Below are 24904 nucleotides of genomic sequence, written 5' to 3'. Positions count from 1 at the left end.
AAATACCATGAAAATGTGATATTTATAAAGTGTAAAAAAACATGAAAAATGCTATTACAAAACGACTCCATCTTAAAGCTGTCAAAAGTCATGTTGAATTGCAAATATTTGTTTGCTTTGAGTTTTTAGAAGTTTTTAGGATTATATTGTTTGTAATTGCACCAAATTTCTTATGACATTTTTGAGGCTTTTTTATTCAGATTCTTTCCTTGGTGGTCTCAAATTTGTCCACTTAAATGACTGCAGCGTAATGTTTTGTTCACACCACTTGCCTCAAGAATGCCTTAATAGTATAAACACAAAACAGAAACATGCAAATCTAAAATGTAAACTAAAAAGTTATGAAAATTGAAAAACCTAGCAAAAATGTACAATGTGCACAACATGACAGCAAATGTGTCATGATCGGCTCCCTAAATCCAGAACAAGTGCTAAGCTCCCTGGTCACGGCTCTGCTTCATGGTCGTTACCGAGGTTTTGGAAGAAAGGCAACAGTTCTGGGAATAGATGCAAGTGTAGTAAGGCAGGGGTCGGGACCAGGCCCGGACTGGCAATCTGTGGGTTCTGGCAAATGCCAGAGGGGCTGCTATAAGGTCCCATAGAAATTCAGTATTTAGTGGGCTGTTTGGGCCTCTATGTTGGCTGATTGGGCCTCTGTGTACCTCATATGCTAGGGCATATTTTAATTCTCAGTCCGAACCTGGTCGGGACAGGCAGAGTTCAAGCAGTGTCAGACAGGCAGTGGCCAGTTCAGGCAGAATTCATACAAGTTTAATCAGCCCGGGGTCGGTACAGGCAGCATTCAAAAGATAGTGAGGCAGGCAAGGGTCAGAATTGGCAGAGTTCAGAATAGTCAGGCAGGCAAGGGTCAAAACTGGAATCAAACAATACAGGAATCACAACCAGGATACTAACAAGTTAAATACAACAATGGGAAGTGAGTTTGGATTCAAAGTCCATTTAAATAGTTTGAATTTCACGCCATGACCGCAATGACTTCACACACACGTCATGTAAAACCCAGAAGTGCGCGACACACACCCTTACGAATCAACCAGCAACTGAGACAGAAGCACATGGCGGGCGTCCCCGCTGCATTTTTCAATAATTTGACAGTTCCGACTGCAGGACCCATATCATAGAAATAGCAGTGTTTTTTCTTTCTATATTTTCTTAGCTATAAGATCCTCAAAATACAGACCCAACTGCAACTAAAACAGCAGGGTTAGCTTACTTCTCATTATTCTCTATGGGAGCCACTTTTCTGTTCAACTCACTTCTTATTCCCTTTTACTTACAAAGGTTTTGATTTAAAGCAAATCAAATGAAAACCATTTTATGTGGTAAACATGACCTTATAGCTAACAAGCTGAGCAAGGTCCAAATATTTCAGTAGGGAATTAGGTGAAAAATGACATGTCAGTGGTAATGCTTTTCTCGTTTTATTTTGTTGTCTTAAACAGATTTTTATTTTAAGTGGCAGGGGCAAATTGAATGTTTTATTATATATTGTTAAATAAAATAAATAGCTTGTATAACTGATGACCTCTTCAGTAGATAGTTACTGAGATCCGCAGCAACATAAAAGCTCTGTAAGATTCCGAGAATAAAAAAAATTAGAAGAATACATCACTAGATAAATGCAGTGCAACTTTAAGGATGCAGAGAGGCAAAATGCAGCGCCGATTCTGACTAAGGAGCCGATGCCGCCCCCCCCCCCTCACCAACTTACGTGTCGGGAGGGGAGGCAGAAACACTATTGCGAAGAGCGCAATTGCTCTCTCTCGCAATAGTACAGCCAAATTTCCAGTTCAAAAACCAGAAATTCGGCTCTTAAAGGTGCAGGAGCGGCTTTTTGCCGCCCCTGGAATCCTTTCAGGCGATGCTGCCTGAGGCGATCGGCTCAGCTCGCCTCATTGGCGGCGCGCCCCTGGCAAAATGCATTTGTTAATGTGTAGGGTTAATTGGGTAGGGTTATATACTAGATATAAATGAATTTCCATTATTTAATTTAGTGGGGAAATTTGATGTATTTGATGTATTTGATTTTTTTTTGTTTAGATTTAATGACAATATTTAAATATTTATTCAAAGCTGATTTTTTTTATTTACAAATGTTCTCCAGTGCTTTGAGCTGTCCAAAAGATAAATGTTGAGTACTATTAAACTGCTTAGAAGCAAAACTACTTGTGAACACCCCAGATCATTGATCCCAAATACAAATAGCCAGGCCCAGATTTGTGGAAAGGTCACGAAGGTCCAGGTCTAGGGTAGCGTGTTTTTTGGGGTTGTATGGCAGCCAATCTCTATTTCTTCATGCTCACCTGGATTGCTGGGTACTAAACAAGCTTGTTGGTTTCAGATCTCCAGTGTCATTCCAGATGTTTATAGAGGCAAAGGCACAATGTGTGCTATGGGGGGTTAACCAGGAGGAAGCAAGCGTATGACGTGCACCGGCACATGCAGAGGGTTGGTGTGTGGGGAGTGCAGTAGGCTTAATTTGAAATCCGGCACTGCAAATAACATACAAGGGTTCATCATTTGGACAATTATTTTCCATTTTTTTCTGTAATGAATCATTTCAGCACAAAAATAAAACATACAAATTGTTAAATCTAAACCTATCATTAACATAATAGTTGAAAAATCAGACTCTGGGAAGCCTATAGTGAATATTCATGAATAAATTAGGATGTTTTTAAATGCCCTTGTGGCGACATTAGTGATGCTTCAATATAGGTTCTGTGTATAGTTTCCTACACACTGCAATTTAAATTCAGTATTCTTGTTTAACATTTTTAGAGAACAAGATAATAAAGTACCACCATATGAATGTATGCAGATACAAATGCATAGTGCTTTGCAATGAGATTATGGTTGTCTCTCTGTAATAAATATCGTTATTGTTGGAGACCTACAAAATATCTGTTAATGGCCTTGTTCAAGTTTATAAACTTGTTTAATTTCACCAGTTCAAGAAACTGGACCATAGCTTTAGAGGGGTAGGATTTAAAGGAATTGTTCAGTGTAAAAATAAAAACTGGATAAATAACTAGATAGGTTTTAACACAAGGTTTTAAGTTACCCAAGTTCCTGCTTTGCAGCTATCTTATTGGTTAACAATAAGTAACCAATCAGTGGCTTGAATGGGTGCATAGGAGTCATAACTATTAATTTTGAATCGGATTCATGCTAAGGATCACAAGCAAACTAAATGAACAGTTACTGTATGTCCTTGTGCCCCCCTTAAAGTTGCTTACTTACTAGAGAGCTGCATAGCAGGAAGTTTGGCTACTATGTGAAACATGGGGCAGATTTACTAAGCTCGAGTGATGGTTCGAATTTCGAAGTAAATTTTTGGGTACTTTGACCATCGAATAGGCTATATTCGACCATTCGACTTCAATTCGAACAATTCAAAGTAAAAATCGTTTGACTATTTGACCATTCGATAATCGAAGTACTGTCACTTTAAAAAAAAAACTTTGACTTCATACTTCGCCAAATTAATGCTACTGAAGTGCATTGTTAGCCTTTGGGGAACTTCCAGAGTTTTTTTTGGTCAAATAGAAATCCTTTTGATCGATCGCTAAAATCAACGATTTAATCGCTCAATCGAACGTTTTGTATTCGATCGTAGGATTGCCAAATTTGTTGAAAAAACTTCGAATTCGATATTCGAATTCAAAGTTTTTTAATTTGATGGTCGAGTTTCGAAGTTTTTTGTACATAAAAATTCGACCCTTGATAAATCTGGCCCATAGTGTGTGGGAAATCGGATCCGTTTCTTTTATACAAAAAATTGTGAAATGCCAGAAAAGTTGGCAAACTAATCAATGGGCATTTTTTCACGCAATAATTTTTCAAACCATGTGAAATTTTCTAAAACGTGCAACATTTTTTAAACTTCACCGAAAAATTCTCGAATTTCATGCAAAATTCGCAAAACTGAGAAAAATCTTGAAACCAGAAAGTTCATGAAAAAATTGTGAAATTCGGATGTTTTTTTTTTTCACCTTTTCATGAAATAAATCGAGCAATTCGAAAAAAAATGGGAAAATGCGGGAATATAGCTCACAATGTATATTTTTTGAAAAAGATAAAAAATGTTATTGGTTATTATATAATTAAGTATCATATAATAGTTATTAGTACTATTAGGGGGAATTATAGTAATAACAGCATCTCAGAATATGTATATTTATTTCTATCGTGGATAATTTGCTTATGTATCATGGTTTTATGCTTTAAATTTTAAATACATAATGCAGGGTTTTCAAGAACTATAGCTACTGGGAACTTATCCGTGTTTCTCTGTTCTAGTCAAAAGCTTGTTAACTACTGTTCTTAAAAGAAATTGAGGCTGTGTCTCCATCCCACATTGGTACAAGTCAGCATTTTTGTATTTCTACTTGTGAAATAATGAGACAGCAAGTCAATTGCCAAAAAAGTGTCATCTCTAGACAACAGAATAACGAAACCAGGAGTTAATAATACACACAGTAATGTGTTTAAAGATTAATCCGTTTAAACTTGGTAAGACTTAATAAGAACAACTGGATGAAAAAAAGAACAATTAAGTATATTAATAGAAAACACTGCAACAGTATACTTTATATGTGCATTTATGTAAAAGCACATTATACAATCACTAACATGTAATTGTGTGATATGTTTAGTTGTAATAGATAATTAGAAGACATCTTCTAATATGTCCTAAACTGTTCCTGTATATTAATGCACTAATTATGCTTAATGCAAATTAGGAAAAAGTACATCTGAACTCATGTTTGATTTACTTTAGCTTATAGAGACTGGTTTCGGTTGTTACTGTACATGTCACATTTTAATTTATAGAAATAATTTTTGCCTCTAAATAACAAATCAACTGTGGTTTGGAGTTTTGAATTAAACCAAGCAAAAGGGATTAACATTCTACACGTATCTACACTTACACATCTTCAGGTTATGAGTATATTAAATCACAGCTTGGTTTTGTTGGATATATTTCAGACTTACAGGTACTAGTACGTATGTAATAAGATCATCTGTCATGTGATAAAACAATACAACATAATATATAATACTGATATTGGATCTGTTATCCAGAATGCTCAGGACCTGGGGTTTTCCAGATTACAGATATTTCTGTAATTTGGATCTCCATACCTTACTAGAAAATCATTTAAACATTAAATAAACCCAACAGGCTTGTTTTACTTCCAGTAAGGATTAAGTATATCTAAGTTTAGATCAAGTACAAGAAACCGTTTTATTATTACAGAGAAAAAGGAAATCATTGTTTTTAATATGGATTATTTGGATAAAATTGAGCTTTCTGGATAAAGGGTTTCCGGATAATGGATCCCATACTGTACATTAAATATAAATAATTTCAAAATCTGTTAACCCCTTTCAGCTATTATGATGCTAAAAAAACACAACTTAAATACATAGGGGGAAATTTACTAAAGGGCGAAGATGCTAACACTGGCAAAAATTAGTTTTTTCCTATTTAAAGGGTGATAGACTGAAAAAGATCGTAAATTTTATTTGGGGTACCCTCCTTCCCCCCTTCATCTGCTAACACTAAGCTATACTGGGGGCACATGTGTAGGGCATTATAAAACTTTATATAATTTTATTAAGGTTCCCTAACCTTGTGTAGTGTAATGTATTTGCTGCAGCATATATGTCCATTGTACTTTAACTGCACACCGTATGTTAATTAGCCAATGCTAGCGTAACTTCAAACTGCTGAGCGTAATTTAGCTGGCGTAATTCCGCCAGCGTTCAGTACCCTGTGTCCAACTTCAGATCTTCGTGAATTAGCATTGACCAGGTGAATTTACGCCTGGTGAAGTGTTGCTATGTGCGAAGCCAGCGCTGGTGAATTTTCGCCGGTTAGTGAATTTGCCCCATAGTCTACATCAGACATATTTTAGGCATGGGTTGGGCACAGTTGAAAGTTTTGTAGATCCATAGCAATCTGTAACATGCTGGGCCTACGTGTTGATACATCACACTGATTCAAGATACAAAATTCCAGTTTAATACAATCAAGAATAAGAAAAGAACAAGCAAAATATGTATTCATATAGTGAATTGCAATCCCCAAAGTTCCACTACAGATCTTTATTCTTATGAAAAATGTATCATGCTAGGTAGTACTGAAGTTTCCACAGTCCCAGAATAATTGTATTTCGTACGTCTTTGACTTATTCAAACCATTACCCCTAATGTGGGTCTATGGAGATGCAAGCAAATCCCAGATATTCCCAGATGAGTGAATTAGGTTCTCTGCTTTACATTTATTCTTTTTTGATCAAAGAATTTTAATATGTCGGCTATAAGGTATTATATAAGGTATATTATTGGCAATATTACATCAGATCATAAACCTATGTGAAGAAATATGGCCCTGCATGTGGCTGCACCAGTTAGTCCTAACATTACCTTTTTCACAACATGTGACTAGATTATGATGTGAGCTTTCTTTACACATTATTTCATTTTTTCAAGTTACTTTTCATTACTTTCTATTGGGTGTTTAAGGTCAATAACATGTTGTTATTATATATATATATATATATATATATATATATATATATATATATATATATATATATATATATATATATATATATATATATATATATATATATATATATATATATATATATATATATATATATATAATAACAACATTAATAATGATTCAACAGTAATAATTATTGGGTTGGTAAACAATTTAAAATACATTTTGATTGACTTTAGCACTGTGGAACCCTGTTAGCAAAATGGAGAAATTCATTGTTCATGGGAGACTAAAACTCTGCAGTTGAACCAATTACATCTTTATCATGTTGATGCGTCAGACACAATATTTATTATTTTAATTAACAACATCGCAACAGGAAATAGCACATAATGTATTCTGCAGTAATATGTTGGCAAAGCAACATGAGTAATAAAGTGTTAAATTGTTTTTTATAGGAAATTACAGTTAGTTAGACGTTTCCTAATTAATATCTGGCAAAAAACAACAAGATAGTAATTTAGAATGTAATATCATTTCTATTTGTAGATTTGCTAAAACAGTCCCTTAAAATATCTCTACTAATCAAATTTGCTGTATTTGCTAAAGGTGCTAAATTATATGTTCTTAATTGTTGCCATATTCTGGCAAATCTTTTGTATTATATAAGGTTTACAAATTTAGATTTGTTTAGATTGAGTTTTCCTATATGATAAAAGAACAATAAAATGTATTCTGCCTTACTTTATTTCCAAAATGTATTTTACATAAGTCTTTCAGACTTTTTCTTTTATGCTCCTCTAAGATGTATTCAGCTCCTCTAAACTAGTAACAATGCTAATTTTGACAATTATCTTTGCAGTACTTACAGCAACACCTATGAAAGCACATTTACCTCCACATCTCAGTTAAAGGCTGGGTTTAGATAAGCTTATACTGTATCTAGAAATATGTCATAAAAATGAATGTGCCACACAATCTTGTACTATACAATATAATAAATGTGGATCATTGCAATAGGTTTCCTGCAAGGCCCTTATCAAAATGATTTTCAGACACCCCAAAATCCCCTGCTTTAGGTCAACCAAAGGGGGCCACTCACACACCTGTCATTGTAAAAAGGAGTTACAGCAAGTATTTAACCCTAATGTCTATGGCATTGATCCCCAACCAGGAGCTCATCAGCAACATGTTGCTCTCCAACCCCTTGGATGTTTCTCTCAGTGTACTCAAAGAAGGGGCTTATTTTTTTAATTCATGGCTTGGATGCAAGTTTTAATTGCATAAAAACGAAGTATAGTGCCAAGTAGAGCCTCATGTAGACTGCCATTCCACATAGGGGCTACCAAATAGCCAATCACAGCCCTATTTGTTACCCCAAGGGACTTTTTCATGCATGTTTTGTTCCCCAAATCTTTTTACATTTGACTGTGGCTCACGGGTAAAAACAAAAGTTGGGGACCCCTGGTCTATAGCATATTTAGCTGCAAACTATTAAGTATCAATGTTGGTCCGAAACATTTTGCAGCAGAGCCTGCGAACTTGTGTGCTCCATCCTATCCTTCGGCTTGATTACAATGGTTTGGCTGGTGTGACTAAAGCGAGGAAAGAGAGCATTAACACATGTGGTTGTCGTTAGAACAAAGTCTTTCTTCATAGTTGCAAACTATGTCTCTATAAGAAATATATGCTGTTCTATTCAAATAATTAAATAATGGCAAGTTAATGTGTTGACAAAGACGTTGTATGTAGGCTTCTTATGATACCCTGTTGGAGATATTTCCAACCTAGATTCCACAGCTCGCTCAACTGTCATAATATTTAATTTATTTATTATATCATCATCCTTTATTATTTTATACAGAGCCAACATGCTTTACAACATCATGTTATAACAATTGGGACAAACAAGTGTGCAGAATCAAACAAGTGAATTTGAAGGCCCTGCTAATTAGACCTTACAATCTAAAGATAGACAATTTACAGCTGTATTCTTCAAAAGAGCTAAAGCTGCCTGCTTTAACGTGTGGTGAAGCCGCAGCTTGTTTATTGAGATCTAATACAGTTTTGCACATACAGTACAGATATTTAAATATACTAAAACAGTTGTAAGTTGGATCAGTTCCATTTGTGTTTGAATATGATACCATGCCAAGATACAAACTGGTCAGATGTCTGTCAACTTGGAATTCTTTATTGATTAATTTATCCTACATACATTTATCTTTATTCTTCAATCATGTCAATACATTCCCTCATCTCTAGGCACAACATGTTTGCCCATTGCTCTAACTAAACATCTTTCTTTATTTAGAGGTAAGGTCAAAGAGTTCAGTCCTCTTCAAATGGAGAACTGGGAAAGGCAAACACACCATTAGGATAACAATGTGCATAATGGCCTCTGGGTGCACCCAGACTATCAATGTGCATACTTGCTAAGACAAGCATGAACATTGCTCGCTTATGCAAATAACTGGGCCCCATTGTGCTAGGTACAATCCTGACACTTAGGGGCAGATTTATCAAAGGTCAAAGTGAATTTTTGAATTTAAAAAAACTTCAAATTTCAAAGTAATTTTTGGGTACTTCAACCATTGAATAGGCCAAATTCGACTGCAAATTGAACTTCGAATATTCAACCATTCAAAAATCGAAGTACTATCTATTTAAAAAACGTTGACACTTCGCCACCTTAAACCTGTCGAATTGCTATGTTAGCATTTGGTCAAAAGTTTTTTTTTTTGAAAATCTTCTGATCGATTGATTAAATCGTAATTAGCTTTTGATTCAGCAGCTCTCCAATTTCAGTTTTTAGCAATCTAGTTGCCAGGGTCCAAATGACCCTGATAACCATGCATTGATTAGAACAAGAGACTGTAATTTGAAGAGGCCAGAATAGAAAGACGAGTATTAAAAAGTAGAAATAACAATACATGTCTAGCCTTATATAGCATTTGTTTTTTAGATGGGGTCACTGACCCCCATTTTAAAGCTGTAGATCTCTGATCTTTCAAAGATAGTGAGGGCCAAACCTCTAACTGTAAATTGACTGGAGTAGATGTAGGGCAGGAATGGTCTGGAGAAGGGTGGCGTGGATATAGAACAGGATCAGACTAGTGCAGTAACTGACTTGGGCAAAGCAAGGCAAGACTATAACACAGATCAGACTTCACAAAGCAAAGATTCTCAACAAGGCAGAAGTAGCAACAGTTAAGGACAGTCGACAGAGCTCATATTACTGACAAGTCTTAGCTTTAATGCTAAGGCCATGAAGGGAAGGGTTTATATAAGAAGGACTCAAATGTGTTTGGCCAGACCTATGTCACTCCTCTTATTTGAAACATACGTTAGGTAGTATCAGCAAATGTAAGCCCATAACCATCTAGAATATTTCAGGTGCTTTCATGGTCTATTAGTTAGGAAAAAAAAGCTGCCCATGGCTGGGACATACCTGGTCCAAAATCCAGCAGAACCTTAGAAGCTAAAACACAAAGAATAATTTAAATTCAATGGATTTGGTTCTCAACTATATATATATATATATATATATATATATATATATATATATATATATTTTTTTTTTTTTTTTTTTTTTTTTTTTAAATTCAAGGTGATGTCCCATTTTACTTTACAATATAACACAGTGGGGCTCATTTATTAACGCAGCGCAGCGCTAAAAAGAGCGCAGTGGCCTTACATTTGCCCAGCGCATGCGAGTATTTAATAATGTAGTGCACGATACCTTAACAGTGCAATTTGAACGCTAATGTAGACACAGACAGGTGCGACGTGTGAAACTGCGTATCAGCTGTCGCAGTGCTTATAATAAATTGTGCGCACAGGAAGATACCGCAAAGGTAAGGATTAGTTGTGCTCATGTATGAATGCGCTGCTTTAATTAGTTGCGTCACATATTGCGCATATTGCGTTCACTTAGACGCATCTGCATTTGTTTCTGTGCTAATATTTGTTTGGTTGCAAAGGTGTTTAGCCTACCTGATACCCTTAAAGGAACCTTGGTCAATATAAACATGTTGGGTGGAAGGCGTGGTTAATATGCACTTTACAGGGGTTGTTCATCTTTGAGTTAACTTTGAGTTAACAAACATCCCCACCAACAGCAGCACCATTGTATTTGCCAGAACCCAGTTTAGCAGTGTGGCTCTGCACACATATATATAAAATTCTCTTTTAAGCAACATGAAACGCAAAAATGTGAATATACTAGCGCAGCTGGGCAGGAATGCGCATTTTGACGAGCGTTACTATTACGCCACGAAGAGGCAGTCGTAAAAATTGTGGTGCTGTTGCCCGGGTGCAGTTTTGCACATATACAGACGCAAATCTGCGACGGCCGCAGTGCAAGCGCATTGTAGCCACGCCCACAGCCACGCCCCTAACAACCACGGCATCGTTTGCGACATAAATGCCCAATCTTTTGCGCAATGCGCATAAACAAAACCATCGCAAAAGCTCTGTGTTATGCGCAATATCACGCAAATATATTAGCGATCACGCTTGTGATGGCGCAGACAATCTTTTGCGTCCACTTATGCGCTGCGTTGCTTTAATAAATGAGCCCCAGTATCTGATCAGCACAGTGCAGAATTTCTCCATAGTATCTATCTATCTATCTATCTATCTATCTATCTATCTATCTATCTATCTATCTATCTATCTATCGCTATGCTGAACTCAGAGCTTTCTTGATTCCATTTAGAGATTTGTGCACAAGGCATGAAGTCAATTGCTTTAGATTTGGCATAGGAATAGGACAACCCACAGAACAGATGTCCGATGTAGTATTATGAAATCTATCCAATTACACTCAGATTCGTATGCTGGCTGTAATCAGAGATTCATCTAACATATTTATTGAGTTTGATAGTATCTGAATCGACAGATATAAAGGGAGTTCTGCAGTAAACCATTTTCAATTGATTATACTTGTTAAAACCTACTTGCTTTCTCTGGGGAATTGCAGAAATTCTGCATGCTCCGAAATGATTTTCTTCTTGTTAACACTAAAGCAGAAAGTGTCAAGCTCTAAAGAATGAAAGGTCTTGTTAATGTTGTGCCTTACAGTACACTTCATTGTGCTGCGAATGGTAGATTCATTATTTAAGGCAGCAAAGCAATTTAGTATCTTAAAAAATAATGAAGAGCTTCAGTTAAGTCTAAGTTTCAAGTGTGAACTTCAGCAGCAGCCTCAGCTGGAACTGTATATACGTAGTAGTAATTCTGTTGTCTGGTTCTGCCAAGGATATATGATCATGTCCGGAATTCAAGGAAGAAGAGTATCCTTCAGAAGCATGAAAGCATATTATAAAGTTACTTGTGTTTTTCTCAATGCAACACTCATTACTCTTCTTCCAAACCCAATGCTAAGAATATTATTTATCGGTAGACTGACAGACTTTGGGGGAAAAAAAAGGATATGAAAATGGTCTTGTTATTTGGAAGACATGCTCAGGGCCATTAACAACTGTGCTTTATTAAGGGAAAACTGTTATCTTGGCCTTGATCTGATGATAGCTTGTGATCTTGTATAGCTTGTGAATAGGTATAGGACCTGTTATGCAGAATGCTGAGGACCTGTGGTTTTCCGGAAACTGGGTCTTTACGTAATTTTAATCTCCATAAATTGTCTTCAATAAGGATTAGTTATATTTTAGTTGGGATCTTGAGTAAAAGGTGCTGTTTCATTATTACAGAGAGAAAGGAAATCATTTTAAAATTATTTGATTATCATGGAGTTGATGGGAGACTGCATTCCTGTCTTTCTGGATAATGGGTTTCCAAATAATGGATCCACTACCTGTATAATACTTTTATGTGCACATTGTAACTTTTACTATGAAGCGCTGGTGCTCACAATGCCTAAGGTTTTTCCATGTTGCACACCTGGACACCAGTGCTTGTTAAATGAGTTAAATGAATAAGGGGTAACTCTGCTAAGAGTAGAATGCAGTGTTTGGGGGTGCAGACCAGCCCTGTCCTTGCCGCCTGCCATAGGGCTCCATTGCAGCATCTGTCCTCTGCCCCAGCTTAACTTGCATGCTTTCATGTCTCCCACCCTTCACAGAGTGTTGTTTCTTAATTTAACCAACAATAGGTCTATGTTTTATTGTACCATTTAGTCCTCTAATGTTCCAGGTTAAAATAGACAATCCCATATTGATTCAAATACCGTATGTTCATGTTGACAAAGCGTGTGTACCAGCAGTCTAGTTTTGGTATGGTGAAAACAGCGACTCCCCACAAACTTCCGACCTGCTCAGGGTGTACCAACCAGGTCACCAGGTTGCAGGGGGCTGGATAGGAGGGACTACAATGCAACAGACCCTATGATTTTGGCCCCCGACACCCCCCTCCCCAAAAACGCGGGTCTGCTGTATAGCTAGTTACCATGCATTCATCGTGACATACCAGATGATTAGGGAGGGTAGAGTTTGAGTAGCCAAAACTAACAACAGTTTAACTTATTAAACCCCTTTACTGTATATAGGAATAACCAAGTTCCACATATACTGTAGTTACACTATGCCATCTTTAATACAGCACATCTATTAACACTGTTATTCATTCGCTGAATATAACTGAAGCCAACCTGAGGTCAGCCATCATGTCTGCTCCAGTTAATTAAAGGAAAAAATTCAGACAGTCAAAAGAAACTGTTTGACTATGTCTGTCTATTTTAGGTGGAGCGATAACTGGATGTATTCTGAACAGACTCACCTTATGTTCAAAAATGATTAGCACATACCTGCTGCCTAAAGATGAGCGTTTTTATCATTCAATCTTGATATTGGCAAGCATTGTAGACAACCCTTTTTTATTTAGCAAGCTTTGGAAAATGATGATATATATACACACACAATTATCACAATTGTGGAAATCAATTATTAAAATTAACTGGTTGCTGTATTTATCAAGATGTTTGTTTCCTTTTACACTGCCTGTTTTTTTTTTATTTGACAACATAATTTTACAACACCTCAAAGCTTCAATAATCAAATAGGGTCAATGAGAAAAATTCAGTTATCAGGTAAACTGAAAAAAAAAAAAACAGCTGCCAGAATTTTACAGTGAGATTGCCCAAAATCAGTATTAAACTGGTACTCAGTTTCTCCCACGTTCCAAAAACTTACTGGTAGGTTAATTTTCTCCGGATTAAGCAGAAACTACTGTGTGTGACCGTGATCAGGACTTTAAATTGTAATATCTTTGGGAGCAGTGAATGGTGTATAATCTCTGTAAAGTGCAGCTGAAATGTGTTGACACTACAGTATATAACTACCTGGAAAGGAATACATATTTTATAAGTTATCTTTTATTAACCTTTCCTTAAAAGTATTGTAAAGTACAGATATGTTATCTGGAAAGCTCCAAATTACAGGAAGGCCATCTACCATAGAGTCCAATTTAAGTGGATTCTAATTTCATTTTAATTATTTTCTTTTTCTCTATAATAATAAAACAGAAACCTCTACTTGCCTCTAAATAAGCTATGTGAATCCATAATAATGGCATTCGTGGAAATTCTGCATTACATTGATAACATTTTGCAAAACGAATGCAAAATTTTGTTGCAAACAAATCACAGCAACCAAAAAAATGTCCATAGACTCAAATGTATTTTGTACGGGGCAGATTTATCAAAAATCTAATTTTTTTTTTTTGCACCCAAACTCACACATTAAAATATTATTTTAGTATTTATTAAAACCTTGAAAATTTGAATGTAAAAATTTGCATTTTTTTTAGGACATGACACATGAACTCTATCATCAGCTTTTTGACATTCGGATTTTTTAATAAATACCCAAATATTTGAAATTCGAGTTTATCCTCACAACAACTCACAAATTTGATTCTTGATAAATATACCCAAAAAAGTCACCATAAAAAATGACCATTAACTTCATTGTCCCGGACAGATTTTCTCATCACTAGAGGCAAAATAATCTTAGGTTTATTTACTGTTTTAATTGTTTTTAGTAGGCTTGAGGTAGAGCATTCCTTAAAACCACCTTACCTAGAATGACTGTTGGTAGTGGTACACCATATGTTGCACTTGCAAGACCTATATGTTTGTTAGTATCAGAAAAAAACAAGACATAATGGTCAGACTAAATAAAATCCTGGAATCCTTTATATAAAAAAAAAAATCTTGCATGATTGTACTTAAATGCTCATCTGCTCTTAACTCCTCTTCTTATCACATGCTATGCATTAAGATAAATATATAAATTGATGCTTCATGTAGCTTCTATGTGTCAATTACTTTAGCAATGTCAATTTTTAATCTAAGATATGAATCCTCTAGGGCAAAGTAATGCACTTTCTAATGTGATTTATTGATAGCTCCAACACTAACAGAATTTTAATTGTCATTTTAGCTTCACACAGACTTGGAACCTGGGAGCAGTAAAATCAAGTATATTCTTTCAGGAGAGGGAGCTGGGACAATCTTTGTGATCAATGACAAGACTGGAGATATTCACGCAATGAAAAGACTTGATCGAGAGGAAAAGGCTGAATACACACTAACAGCTCAAGCTGTCGATAAGGATACAAACAAACCTCTGGAGCCTCCTTCAGAATTCATTATCAAAGTTCAGGACATCAATGACAATGCACCAGAGTTTGTTAATGGACCATATAACGCCACTGTTCCAGAGATGTCCATTGTGGGTATGTATGCATACTAATTTCAAGTAGCTTTTAAAAGTCACCATCTAAAATTGCTTTTTCCACTAATGCTAATTTGTTGTAGATTGTTATTTCAATTATTTATCTACTTTGGACCATGCATTTTAATTGAGCTTTAGCAAAGTAGCCATGGTGATTGGAATGAAGCACTTGCTTGTACTATTTAACTGTTATAAGAAAGCTTAATTAGGCTATGCTTATTATTCAATTAGTTTATGTTTAAGTAAGGTGTTGATTTTGGACTGTGAACACCATCATTTAAAACAGCTTTTGTCATTCTTTTTTTCTTTGTTAGGTTTGTTAGTATTTAGTATTTTTTATATTCAGATTTTATTGGCAATGTAACAATTCCAAACTAGTTGGAAAATTTGGCTTACAGCATACACAAATGTAGGGGGTGATTGAACTAAGTGAATTTAAAGAAAATAAGAATTATATTTATCGAAGAGGAGATGACTAAAGCTATTTAATGCACCTGGATGTACTGTTGTGAAACCGGAGTTTAGCTATTTGTGATCTCTAGCTATACATATGAATACAGCGTTTTTAATTCAGTGTTTAAATGTGTTGAATAGGCACTCATAATTGTGTGTTTTGATGTTTTAGTGACTTACTAGAGGATTGTTATTAATTGTAAACTCTACATTGTATGACTATATAGGCCAGTGATCCCCAACCAGTAGCTCGCGAGCAACATGTTGCTCTTCAACCCCTTGGATGTTGCTCTCAGTGGCCTTAAAGCAGGAGCTTAGTTTTGAATTCCAGGCTTGGAGGCAAGTTTTGGTTGTATAAAAACCAGGTGCAATGCCAAACCGAGCCTCAATGTAGGTTGACAATCCACATAGGGGCTACCAAATGGCCAATTACAGCAGTTATTTGGCACCCCAAGAACATTTTTCATGCTGGTGTTGCTACCCAACTCCTTTTACTTCTGAATGTTGTTCACGGGTTGAAAAGGTTGGGGATCCCTGATATAGGCTGTATTAATTCATTGAGAAAAAATGTCATTCATTTCATGAAAATTCAATAGCAAATTGTATGCAATTTAAATGTGTCTTAAATAAAAATAAAATTTTATGAAAAAAATCAGGTTTAATTTCATATTTCTCCATATTTTAGTGGAGAAAAATAGATTTTTTTGAGATTTAGTATACCCAAGGCTGCTAAAAGTCCAAATAAAAAAAATATCATCCATCTCAAACCTGCCAAGGTCATGTAGAAGTTAATGGCAGATGTCACTATTGGAAGATATCATGATCTGTACTGGGTTTCCTATGACAATCCAAAGAATTGTGTTTTTTGTGCGATAATCCAAAAAATCGTACCATTTGAATTTTTTTATGGTTTTATTGATTGTTTATAGAATTTTTTCCTGCACCAATTTTTTGAATTTTTTTTATTTATAAATAAGATAAAAATGTGGATGGGCATTTGGTGGAAGTTGTTTCACTAAAATATTGAGAAAATGTCAGATTTTAGTTGCTCTAAGCAACTCCTTTCAAATTATTATACATATGGAACTGCAAGTTTAAATATTATGTGATTCTAAAAAAACTGCACAGCAAACCTAGGCTTTCAGGTTTTACTTTTCATCTCTACAACATTTCCTTAAAGGGATTATGTCATAACTTTTATGATGTAGTATTTATTTCTAAATTACACTGTATACATTGCAAATAATTCACTCTACAATATAACATTTTATTCCTGAACAAGCAAGTGTATTTTTTTTGGTTGTAATATATCTTGTATATCCTAATATGTATTAGGGAGCTGCTATCTGGTTACCTTCCCATTGTTCTGTTGTTAGGCTGCTGGGGGTGATATCATTCCAACTTGCAGTACAGCAGTAAAGAGTGACTGAAGTTTATCAGAGCACAAGTCATATGACTGGGGGCAACTGGGAAACTGACAACATGTCTAGACCCATGTCAGATTTCCAAATTTAATATTAAAATGCTTTTTTGAGAAACTGATGTAACACCTATTTGGGCCATATGGGGTTAATTCACCAACTAGTGCAATAGAGCATGGGTTACACGTGACTAACACTTCAGGCTAGGGACTTTGCTATATGGAAGATTAAAGGTGTGGTGTAGTGTAACTACAACTCCCACGGGCTACTGTGCAATAACAAAAGACTTGGGCGCCAGGAGGTTCTTAATAAAACAGGAACAAGGTTTATTGAACTATGCACGTGACATCAGGTTTCTACTCATGCAGGAGTTAAGGTAATAGCATATAGAGAGTTCACACAGATTTGCAGACAGGCTCACTTAGAGCAGACACAGGCATTTCATGAGGAAGAGCCTCCATTCGGCATTAGCAGAATTCACACACATTCCCTCCTGGAAGTTATCAGGAAAGCAGCTTCTACCCTACAGTCCCTCTTCACTGAGGTCCCTGACTGGAGGCAACACAGAGAGCCTCTGGGAAGCTACTCCCTTACTGCAAATCCTTGTTGGAGCTTCGACTGCTCTTTCTCTCTAATCTTACTGCCTTTCTCTCCTAGAGAGACTATGACAAGTCTGCCCTAGTATATCTATTCCTCATTCACGGGCTTACTGGTCCCTGACTTGGACACATGCCTTCTTCTGGGCCTTCTGTACTCAGCCCTTCTGAGCACACCCAGCTGGATCAGCATCCAGAGGCAAAAGAGGAAGAGGCCACTCCTTACACACACTATAGTGCAGTGTAGCAGGAAGCTGTCAAACCTCTCCTGGCAGATCACACTAAGAAAAAGGGTGGAGGCCTTAAAGCTGCAGGGCAAATTAACCCATGGGGGCCCCTACATTCACCTGGGGAAAAAACCCATTTCGTCCCGACAATGGTTTAAACATCCCCACACATATCAAACTTACAGTACCATCACATCCACTTCTGGTATCCTCCCTGAGGCATACCTGGTAACAATGGTCACTGCAAAGGAAAAAACAGCATACACAATACTCTATCAACATTTCAAGTGCAGAATGAAGCAGTTGCAGTTACTTAAACTTTATTACAACTGTCCTGAGTGTCTGTACAAGTCCATTCCAGCACTTCACTTTCTGGTACAATAGGTTCTATCTTCCTGGCCTCACCGCTGTGAACCACTTTGAGTCCTAGTGTCTTATCCTCCAACTCCACCGGTACCTCCAATCTTCGGATCCAATAACGAGAGCACTTTAACATGGATCTATCCCCTCCAGGACATCCGAATCTGGCCATCCATCCCACTGGCATCCTCCATCTTGGATATGGACATGGTATCACATGGCTGAAAATCTCTTGCAGCAGCGGGATAACATGCAGATAAGTCGGCAGCGACAACGTATGTCCAGAAGCCTCCTGCTCCAACTGCTCCACTCTTCTTGCACAGGAACATCTTTGGCACCAGCAAAAATCTCATCCACCACAAGATATGTGGCACCTCAGGCCTTCGTGAAATTCGGGGCGAACCTCCAAGCCTGAACCCACGGGCAAATATTTTTTTCTCCAGAAAAAGAAACAAGTGTAGGACTGAACTTTTGCCTATCAGGTCCGGCAGCCTTGTAAAAAAAGTTAAAGCAACAGTAGCTCAGCCTTTAAGAGATCACGCCCCACGTTGGGCGCCAAATGTAACACCTATTTGGGCCATACAGGGTTAATTCACCAGCTAGTGCAATAGAGCATGGGTTACACGTAGCTCTAATACTTCAGGCTAGGGCCTTTGCTATATGGAAGATTAAAGGTGTGATGTAGTGTAACTACAACTCCCACAGGCTACTGTGCAATAACAAAAGACTTGGGCACCAGGAGGTTCTTAATAAAACAGGAACAAGGTTTATTGAACTATGAACTAGGCAAGTGACATCAGGTTTCTACTCAAGCAGGAGTTGAAGTAATAGCATATAGAGAGTTCACACAGATTTGCAGGCAGGCTCACTTAGAGCAGACACAGGCATTTCATGAGGAAGAGCCTCCATTAGGCATTTGCAGAATTTACACACATTCCCTCCTGGAAGTTGTCAGGAAAGCAGCTTCTACCCTACAGTCCCTCTTCACTGAGGTCCCTGACTGGAAGCAACACACAGAGCCTCTGGGAAGCTACTCCCTTACTGCAAATCCTTGTTGGAGCTTCAACTGCTCTTTCTCTCTAATCTTACTGCCTTTCTCTCCTAGAGAGACTATGACAAGTCTGCCCTAGTATATCTATTCCTCATTCACGGGCTTACTGGTCCCTGACTTGGACACATGCTTTCTTCTGAGCCTTCTGTACTGAGCCCCTCTGAGCACACCCAGCTGGATCAGCATCCAGAGGCGAAAGAGGAAGAGGCCACTCCTTACACACACTATAGTGCAGTGTAGCAGGAAGCTGTCACACCTCTCCTGGCAGATCACTCTAAGAAAAAGGGTGGAGGCCTTAAAGCTGATTAACCCATAGGGGTCCCTACACTGATTTCAGTGCTGAAGTCTGCTGGAGCAGCACTAATAACTGATGCACTTAAAAAAATAAATGATTTTTCCCATGACAGTATCCTTTTCAAGTCTCCAAAAACATGTTGCTCTCATCTAACTTTTCCTCTCAACATTTAACTGTTCTCACATTACTGTTCTCAATCCCCTCCATTTCCAGCTAAGCATCAAATGTATATTTGTAATCTTTAATGGAGCATTGGTTTTCTCAAAGTTCTATTCAAAATTCCACATTCTAAAAAACGTGCTTAAAACTCTTCATAAGCATGCTTCTGCTAGACTTCCACCACCAACAAGAACATTTTAGAAAAACAAGCTTGTAAAAGGAGAAAGTAATCTCTGCTATAAGCACCTGCTTTGTATTCAATCTGTCTGTGCACGGTGAAAGCTATTTGGGGCAATGTTGCTTGTATTCTGTCCTTTTTTTAATACTTCCATTTATATTTGCAGGGCTATATTTAGTAGCTCACCATTTATACATGGTTATCCTTGTATTTTCTATGTCTTTCTCTTCAGAGGTCAGGGGTAAATAAAACTAGAGGGTAAACTCAAATGAAAATGGAGATAATGAATATGGCAGATGTTTCTAAATATATACAGTATGCTAAAAGAACAGCTGTGGGGAATGTCTGGTTTATTGTGTGCTGTCTGTTTATATATTTTACATATATTTGCAAGTTATGCCCTCTTTGACAACTAATATACACTTTAATTTTATGTGGTGTGCTAGAAACAGAATTTTTAGCTTGTAATAGCCATTTACAGAATAAGGTTTTACAAAGGCATTCATAATACTTACTGAGAAATAGTAGGTGAATCATCAGTGTATCAAAAATTCATAACCACTTGGCCAATAAATCACAGACACATTTAATATTAATGTAGCTTTTAAAATTCTCTGTTAGTTTTTCCTACATGGTATGTGTACGTTTGGACTCAAAGTCTTTCTGTAGAGAGCAATGCCAAGGTTAAGTATTGTGCTACGGTATCTGACTATTAAATTAACAAAATGATGAAACTGAACTACAGCCAGGAGACAATTCATGTTGCCATGTCAAAACAGTCATTCTGCCCGTGGCATGAAGGGCATTACTTTTAATTTGTTTTGGGCTATAAAATCTCTTGGTATTGACTCTTAGGATGGCATTATTATTGCAGAGTTGCCTATTGATTAATTCAGCACTTCCAACACATCAATGAAGAGGTCCCTTTAAAGTCAAGCCTTTAAGTCAAATTTAAAGTAAGTTAACACCAGGCTTTACAAATGGCTTGAAACTTAAAGTCTCCAGGAGTTAAAGAAGCTTTAGTAAAGCAAATCTTACTCTTGCAAAGATCCAGGGAAGGGTAATTTACAGTACCTTAATGTGAATAAAGTTCTGCAAATAATCTACAAATGAATCAATGATATTGAAATCAGCCTTTAATTCATAAATGATTGATTGCAGAGGACATCAGTATTAGCATTAACCAAATTATATTGGATTTTCTTTTTTAAGGTCTGCCCTTTGCATGTATAAATGTTAAAGGCTAACACATAAAATACCTTGTTAATACTTGTTAAAGTTGTGAAAACCTGATTTTCGATAGTAAATAACAAGCAGGCTTACAAAGCAAAAATTTTTGACAATAGATATGAGTTTGTTTTAAATTGACAATTCAGATGCCGGCGATGATGAATTGTCACCGGCGTCAAAATTAGTGTTTCGCGAAATTTTCGCCCGTTTGGCGAATTTCGCTCGGAATTTGCGAAATTTGTGTCAAATCGAAAAGGAAAAAATTTGCCCATCACTATTCCACACTCCTGCAGTTAATTAGCACTGTGGAGCCTCAGAGTATTCTGGGAGATATGTACCTTCCCTTAAACACAGTGACACATCATAAAAGTGTTACATGAATTAAAGTGCTAATACTGTAAGTCAGTCAGTTCAATGGGGTTCACAGGAACCCTAAATGTAAACCCTACATTTCTGCCTACCTCTGCTCTCCACCACCATTGCATTCATTTAAATTGTTTAAGTTTATGGGCACAATGTGCTAATAAATTAGTCAATTCATTCGAGATCAGCAAAGTTTGCTCTAAATTTAAACCTACCCACTCCCATCACATTGCTCTGCCTTGTCATTGCTTGATACTTAAGTTACATAAGTCTTTTTAAAGTAAGTTTTTGCATAGGTTATGTAAATTGAGGATGTGTAGGGGGTCCAATGATGTTGCTGCGGGGTCCAATAATTAATTATTCCATTGCTGAAAAGTTTGTGTAGGAGACGATCATATAATTTGTAAATAGATCTCAATACAGATGTGGGACCTGTTATCCAGAATGCTCAGAACCTGGGCTTTTATGGATAATGAATCTTCCCATAATTTGGATCTTTGTACCTTAAGTCTACTAGAAAATCTTGTAAACATTAAATTAACCAAATCGACTGGCTGCTTCTAATAAGGATTAATTATATTGGGATCATGTACAAGGTACTGTTTTATTATTACAGAGAAAAAGGAAATACTTTTTTAAAAATTAGATTATTTCATATATAATCTACCAGGAAGCTGTTATCTGGTTACCTTCCCATTGTTCTGCTGATGGCCTACTGCATGGGGGGAGGGGTGATATTTCTCTAACTTGCAGTGCAACAGTATAGAGTGTCTGAAGTTTATGAGTACAAATCACATGATTGGGGGCATCTGGGAAACTGACAACATGTCTAGCCCCATAGCAGATTTCAAAATGTTACCCTTGTAACAAATTTAAAAGGCTTGAAAAGGTGTTTTTTATTCTGCATCAACTGCAATGTCTTTTTTTAAACTTAAATTGCTATGTTTATATATATATATATATATATATATATATATATATATATATATATATATATATATATATATATATATATATAAATAAATATATTCATACTTTAATAAAGAACCAAACAGAGGTCTAGTTGTGTGGACATGATATTTCATTTACTGCAATTATGATTTTGCTAATTGGGAAGCAAAGGGAGAAATGCGATTTTTTTTGAAATTGTCATCTCAATGGCATCATATTACTGAGATTATTACATGGTCTGAATTCTAATTGACCTGCTGTGACACAGTTCTTGTATGTGAGGATAACAAAAAAATCATATTTTTCTTAAAATAGGTAGAGGAAACATAGCCTTAATATTCATATAAATAGGCTTCCTGCTGTTGTTGAAGGTAAGAGCATAAACGCCTGTACAGTTTGATTTTTGAGAGCTCTTTGGGTTTGCAGAGAATGTAATCTGCTAGTGCTGAAGTAGAAAGACTTACACAATAATTATCTAGAAGCATGTCACAATTTGAATGGTGCTATATACTCACAAAGGAATTCAAGAAACAAACGTCTTATTCGCTAGATTCTGGTTATACTGTGACAACATGACTTGCTTTTTAGGTTAATTAGTCTGTTCTAATTAAACTAAGCAATTTCAAATGTTTATTCTTCTCAGAGTAACTCAATGATTCCAAACCTATATTTTAAATCAAGCCAATGCATTTAAATGCTATTTATTTTGCTTATGGTTCTAAGATAGAATAAAACAGAGTATTAATAAAAAAAATGCTCTAGCAAATCAGCTGTTGCACATTTATGTTCAAATGTGGAGAAGAAAAACTTTCCAGTTGTTGTAGTGTAGCCAGAACTTACTAGGCCTCTCATCAAATTCCTAGTAAATGACCTATGTTTTTTAAACATGTATTGAAATTGTACTCATTCTCAAAACCCTTCTGGCTCCTAAGTAGGGATGTAGCGAACGGCGGAAAAAATGTTCGCGAACATATTCGCGAACTTGCGTCCAAAAATGCGAACGGTTCGCGAACGTCGCGAACCCCATAGACTTCAATGGGAAGGCGAATTTTAAAAGCTAGAAAAGACATTTCTGGCCAGAAAAATGATTTTAAAGTTGTTTAAAGGGTGCAACGACCTGGACAGTGGCATGCCAGAGGGGGATCAAGGGCAAAAATGTATCTGAAAAATACATTGTTGATACAGCGCTGCGTTTTGTGCTGTAAAGGGCAGAAATCACACTACGTCACTCAGGTGATGTTTCTGGACACGGAATGTGAAAAAGCTCACACAGCTAGGTGGCACTTGCATACCTCCCAACTGTCCCTCTTTTGACCACTCAACCCCCTGTCCCTCTTTTGTACTGGAAAGTCCCTCTTTTCTCTGCACTGAACAGCCAGAAAAAAAACAGTTTCTAACTTAATTAGCTTTTGGCAGAGAGCTCAGAACAGCTAACAGGTGCAAATAAGATACTTTGTAACAATTTTGACTCTGGTTGGTGCTGGTGGTGGTGAACTACTAGGAGGAGCAGCACACCAGTCCCTCTTTTCTCTGAACTGAACAGCCAGAAAAAAAACAGTTTCTAACTTAATTAGCTTTTGGCAGAGAGCTCAGAACAGCTAACAGGTGCAAATAAGATACTTTGTAACAATTTTGACTCTGGTTGGTGCTGGTAGTGGTGAACTACTAGGAGGAGCAGCACACCAGTCCCACTCCCCAACACAGCTAGACTAATAGCACTGGGCTCTTATAGTAGCAAAGTAAAAAAACAAAAAAGAAAATAAAAGCAGTCCTTACAAGGACTATTGGGTTATTACAGCAGTCAGCAGATGAGATCAGAAGCAGTGCCCACAGCAGCTACATACAGAGCACTGCAGTAGAAGGTAGATTACTGGCCAGCAAAGCTAACTAACCTAAACTCACTGTCCCTCAAATCCCTGCAGAGTTCTGTCCCTACAATACAGAGCAGTATCAAGTAGATTACTAGCCAGCAAAGTTACTATCAACTGTCCCTCACATCACTAACAGCTCTCTCCCTACACTAGCTTTTCCAAGCACACACAGGCAGAATGAAAAAACGCTGCAGGGCTTCAGTTTATATATGGAAGGGGAGTGGTCCAGGGGGTGTGGGGGTGGTCCAGGAGGGAGAGCTTCCTGATTGGCTGCCATGTATCTGCTGGTCTGGGGTGAGAGGGCAAAAATAAGCGCCAGCTAAGGCGAACCCAAATTGGCGAACGTCGCGCGACGTTCGCCAACATTCGGCGGACGCGAACGCCCGATGTTCGCAGGCGAACAGTCCGCGACATCCCTACTCCTAAGCAATAGCAGGGTCAGCTTCCCTATTACACCCCTGACAAGCTCATAAGTCCATATTGTTTTTAATAAATATTATGATGAAGATGGATAG

At 36.9% G+C, this 24904-nt stretch overlaps 1 protein-coding gene across 1 annotated transcript in view; it reads left to right on the top strand.

Moving 5' to 3' along the window:
* The window catches only part of cdh8.S (cadherin 8 S homeolog), a 265728-nt gene that overhangs the window by 92676 nt on the left and 148148 nt on the right, over positions 1 to 24904 (top strand). Inside the window, exon 3 of the mRNA XM_018260477.2 lies at positions 14941 to 15235. Coding sequence (XP_018115966.2) covers positions 14941 to 15235 — 295 coding nt within the window. The remainder of the gene's footprint in view (positions 1 to 14940; positions 15236 to 24904) is intronic.

Source organism: Xenopus laevis, chromosome 4S (assembly GCF_017654675.1).
Source record: "Xenopus laevis strain J_2021 chromosome 4S, Xenopus_laevis_v10.1, whole genome shotgun sequence".
NCBI classification, from domain to species: Eukaryota; Metazoa; Chordata; class Amphibia; order Anura; family Pipidae; genus Xenopus; species Xenopus laevis.
This window is presented reverse-complemented; position numbering and strand designations above follow the sequence as displayed.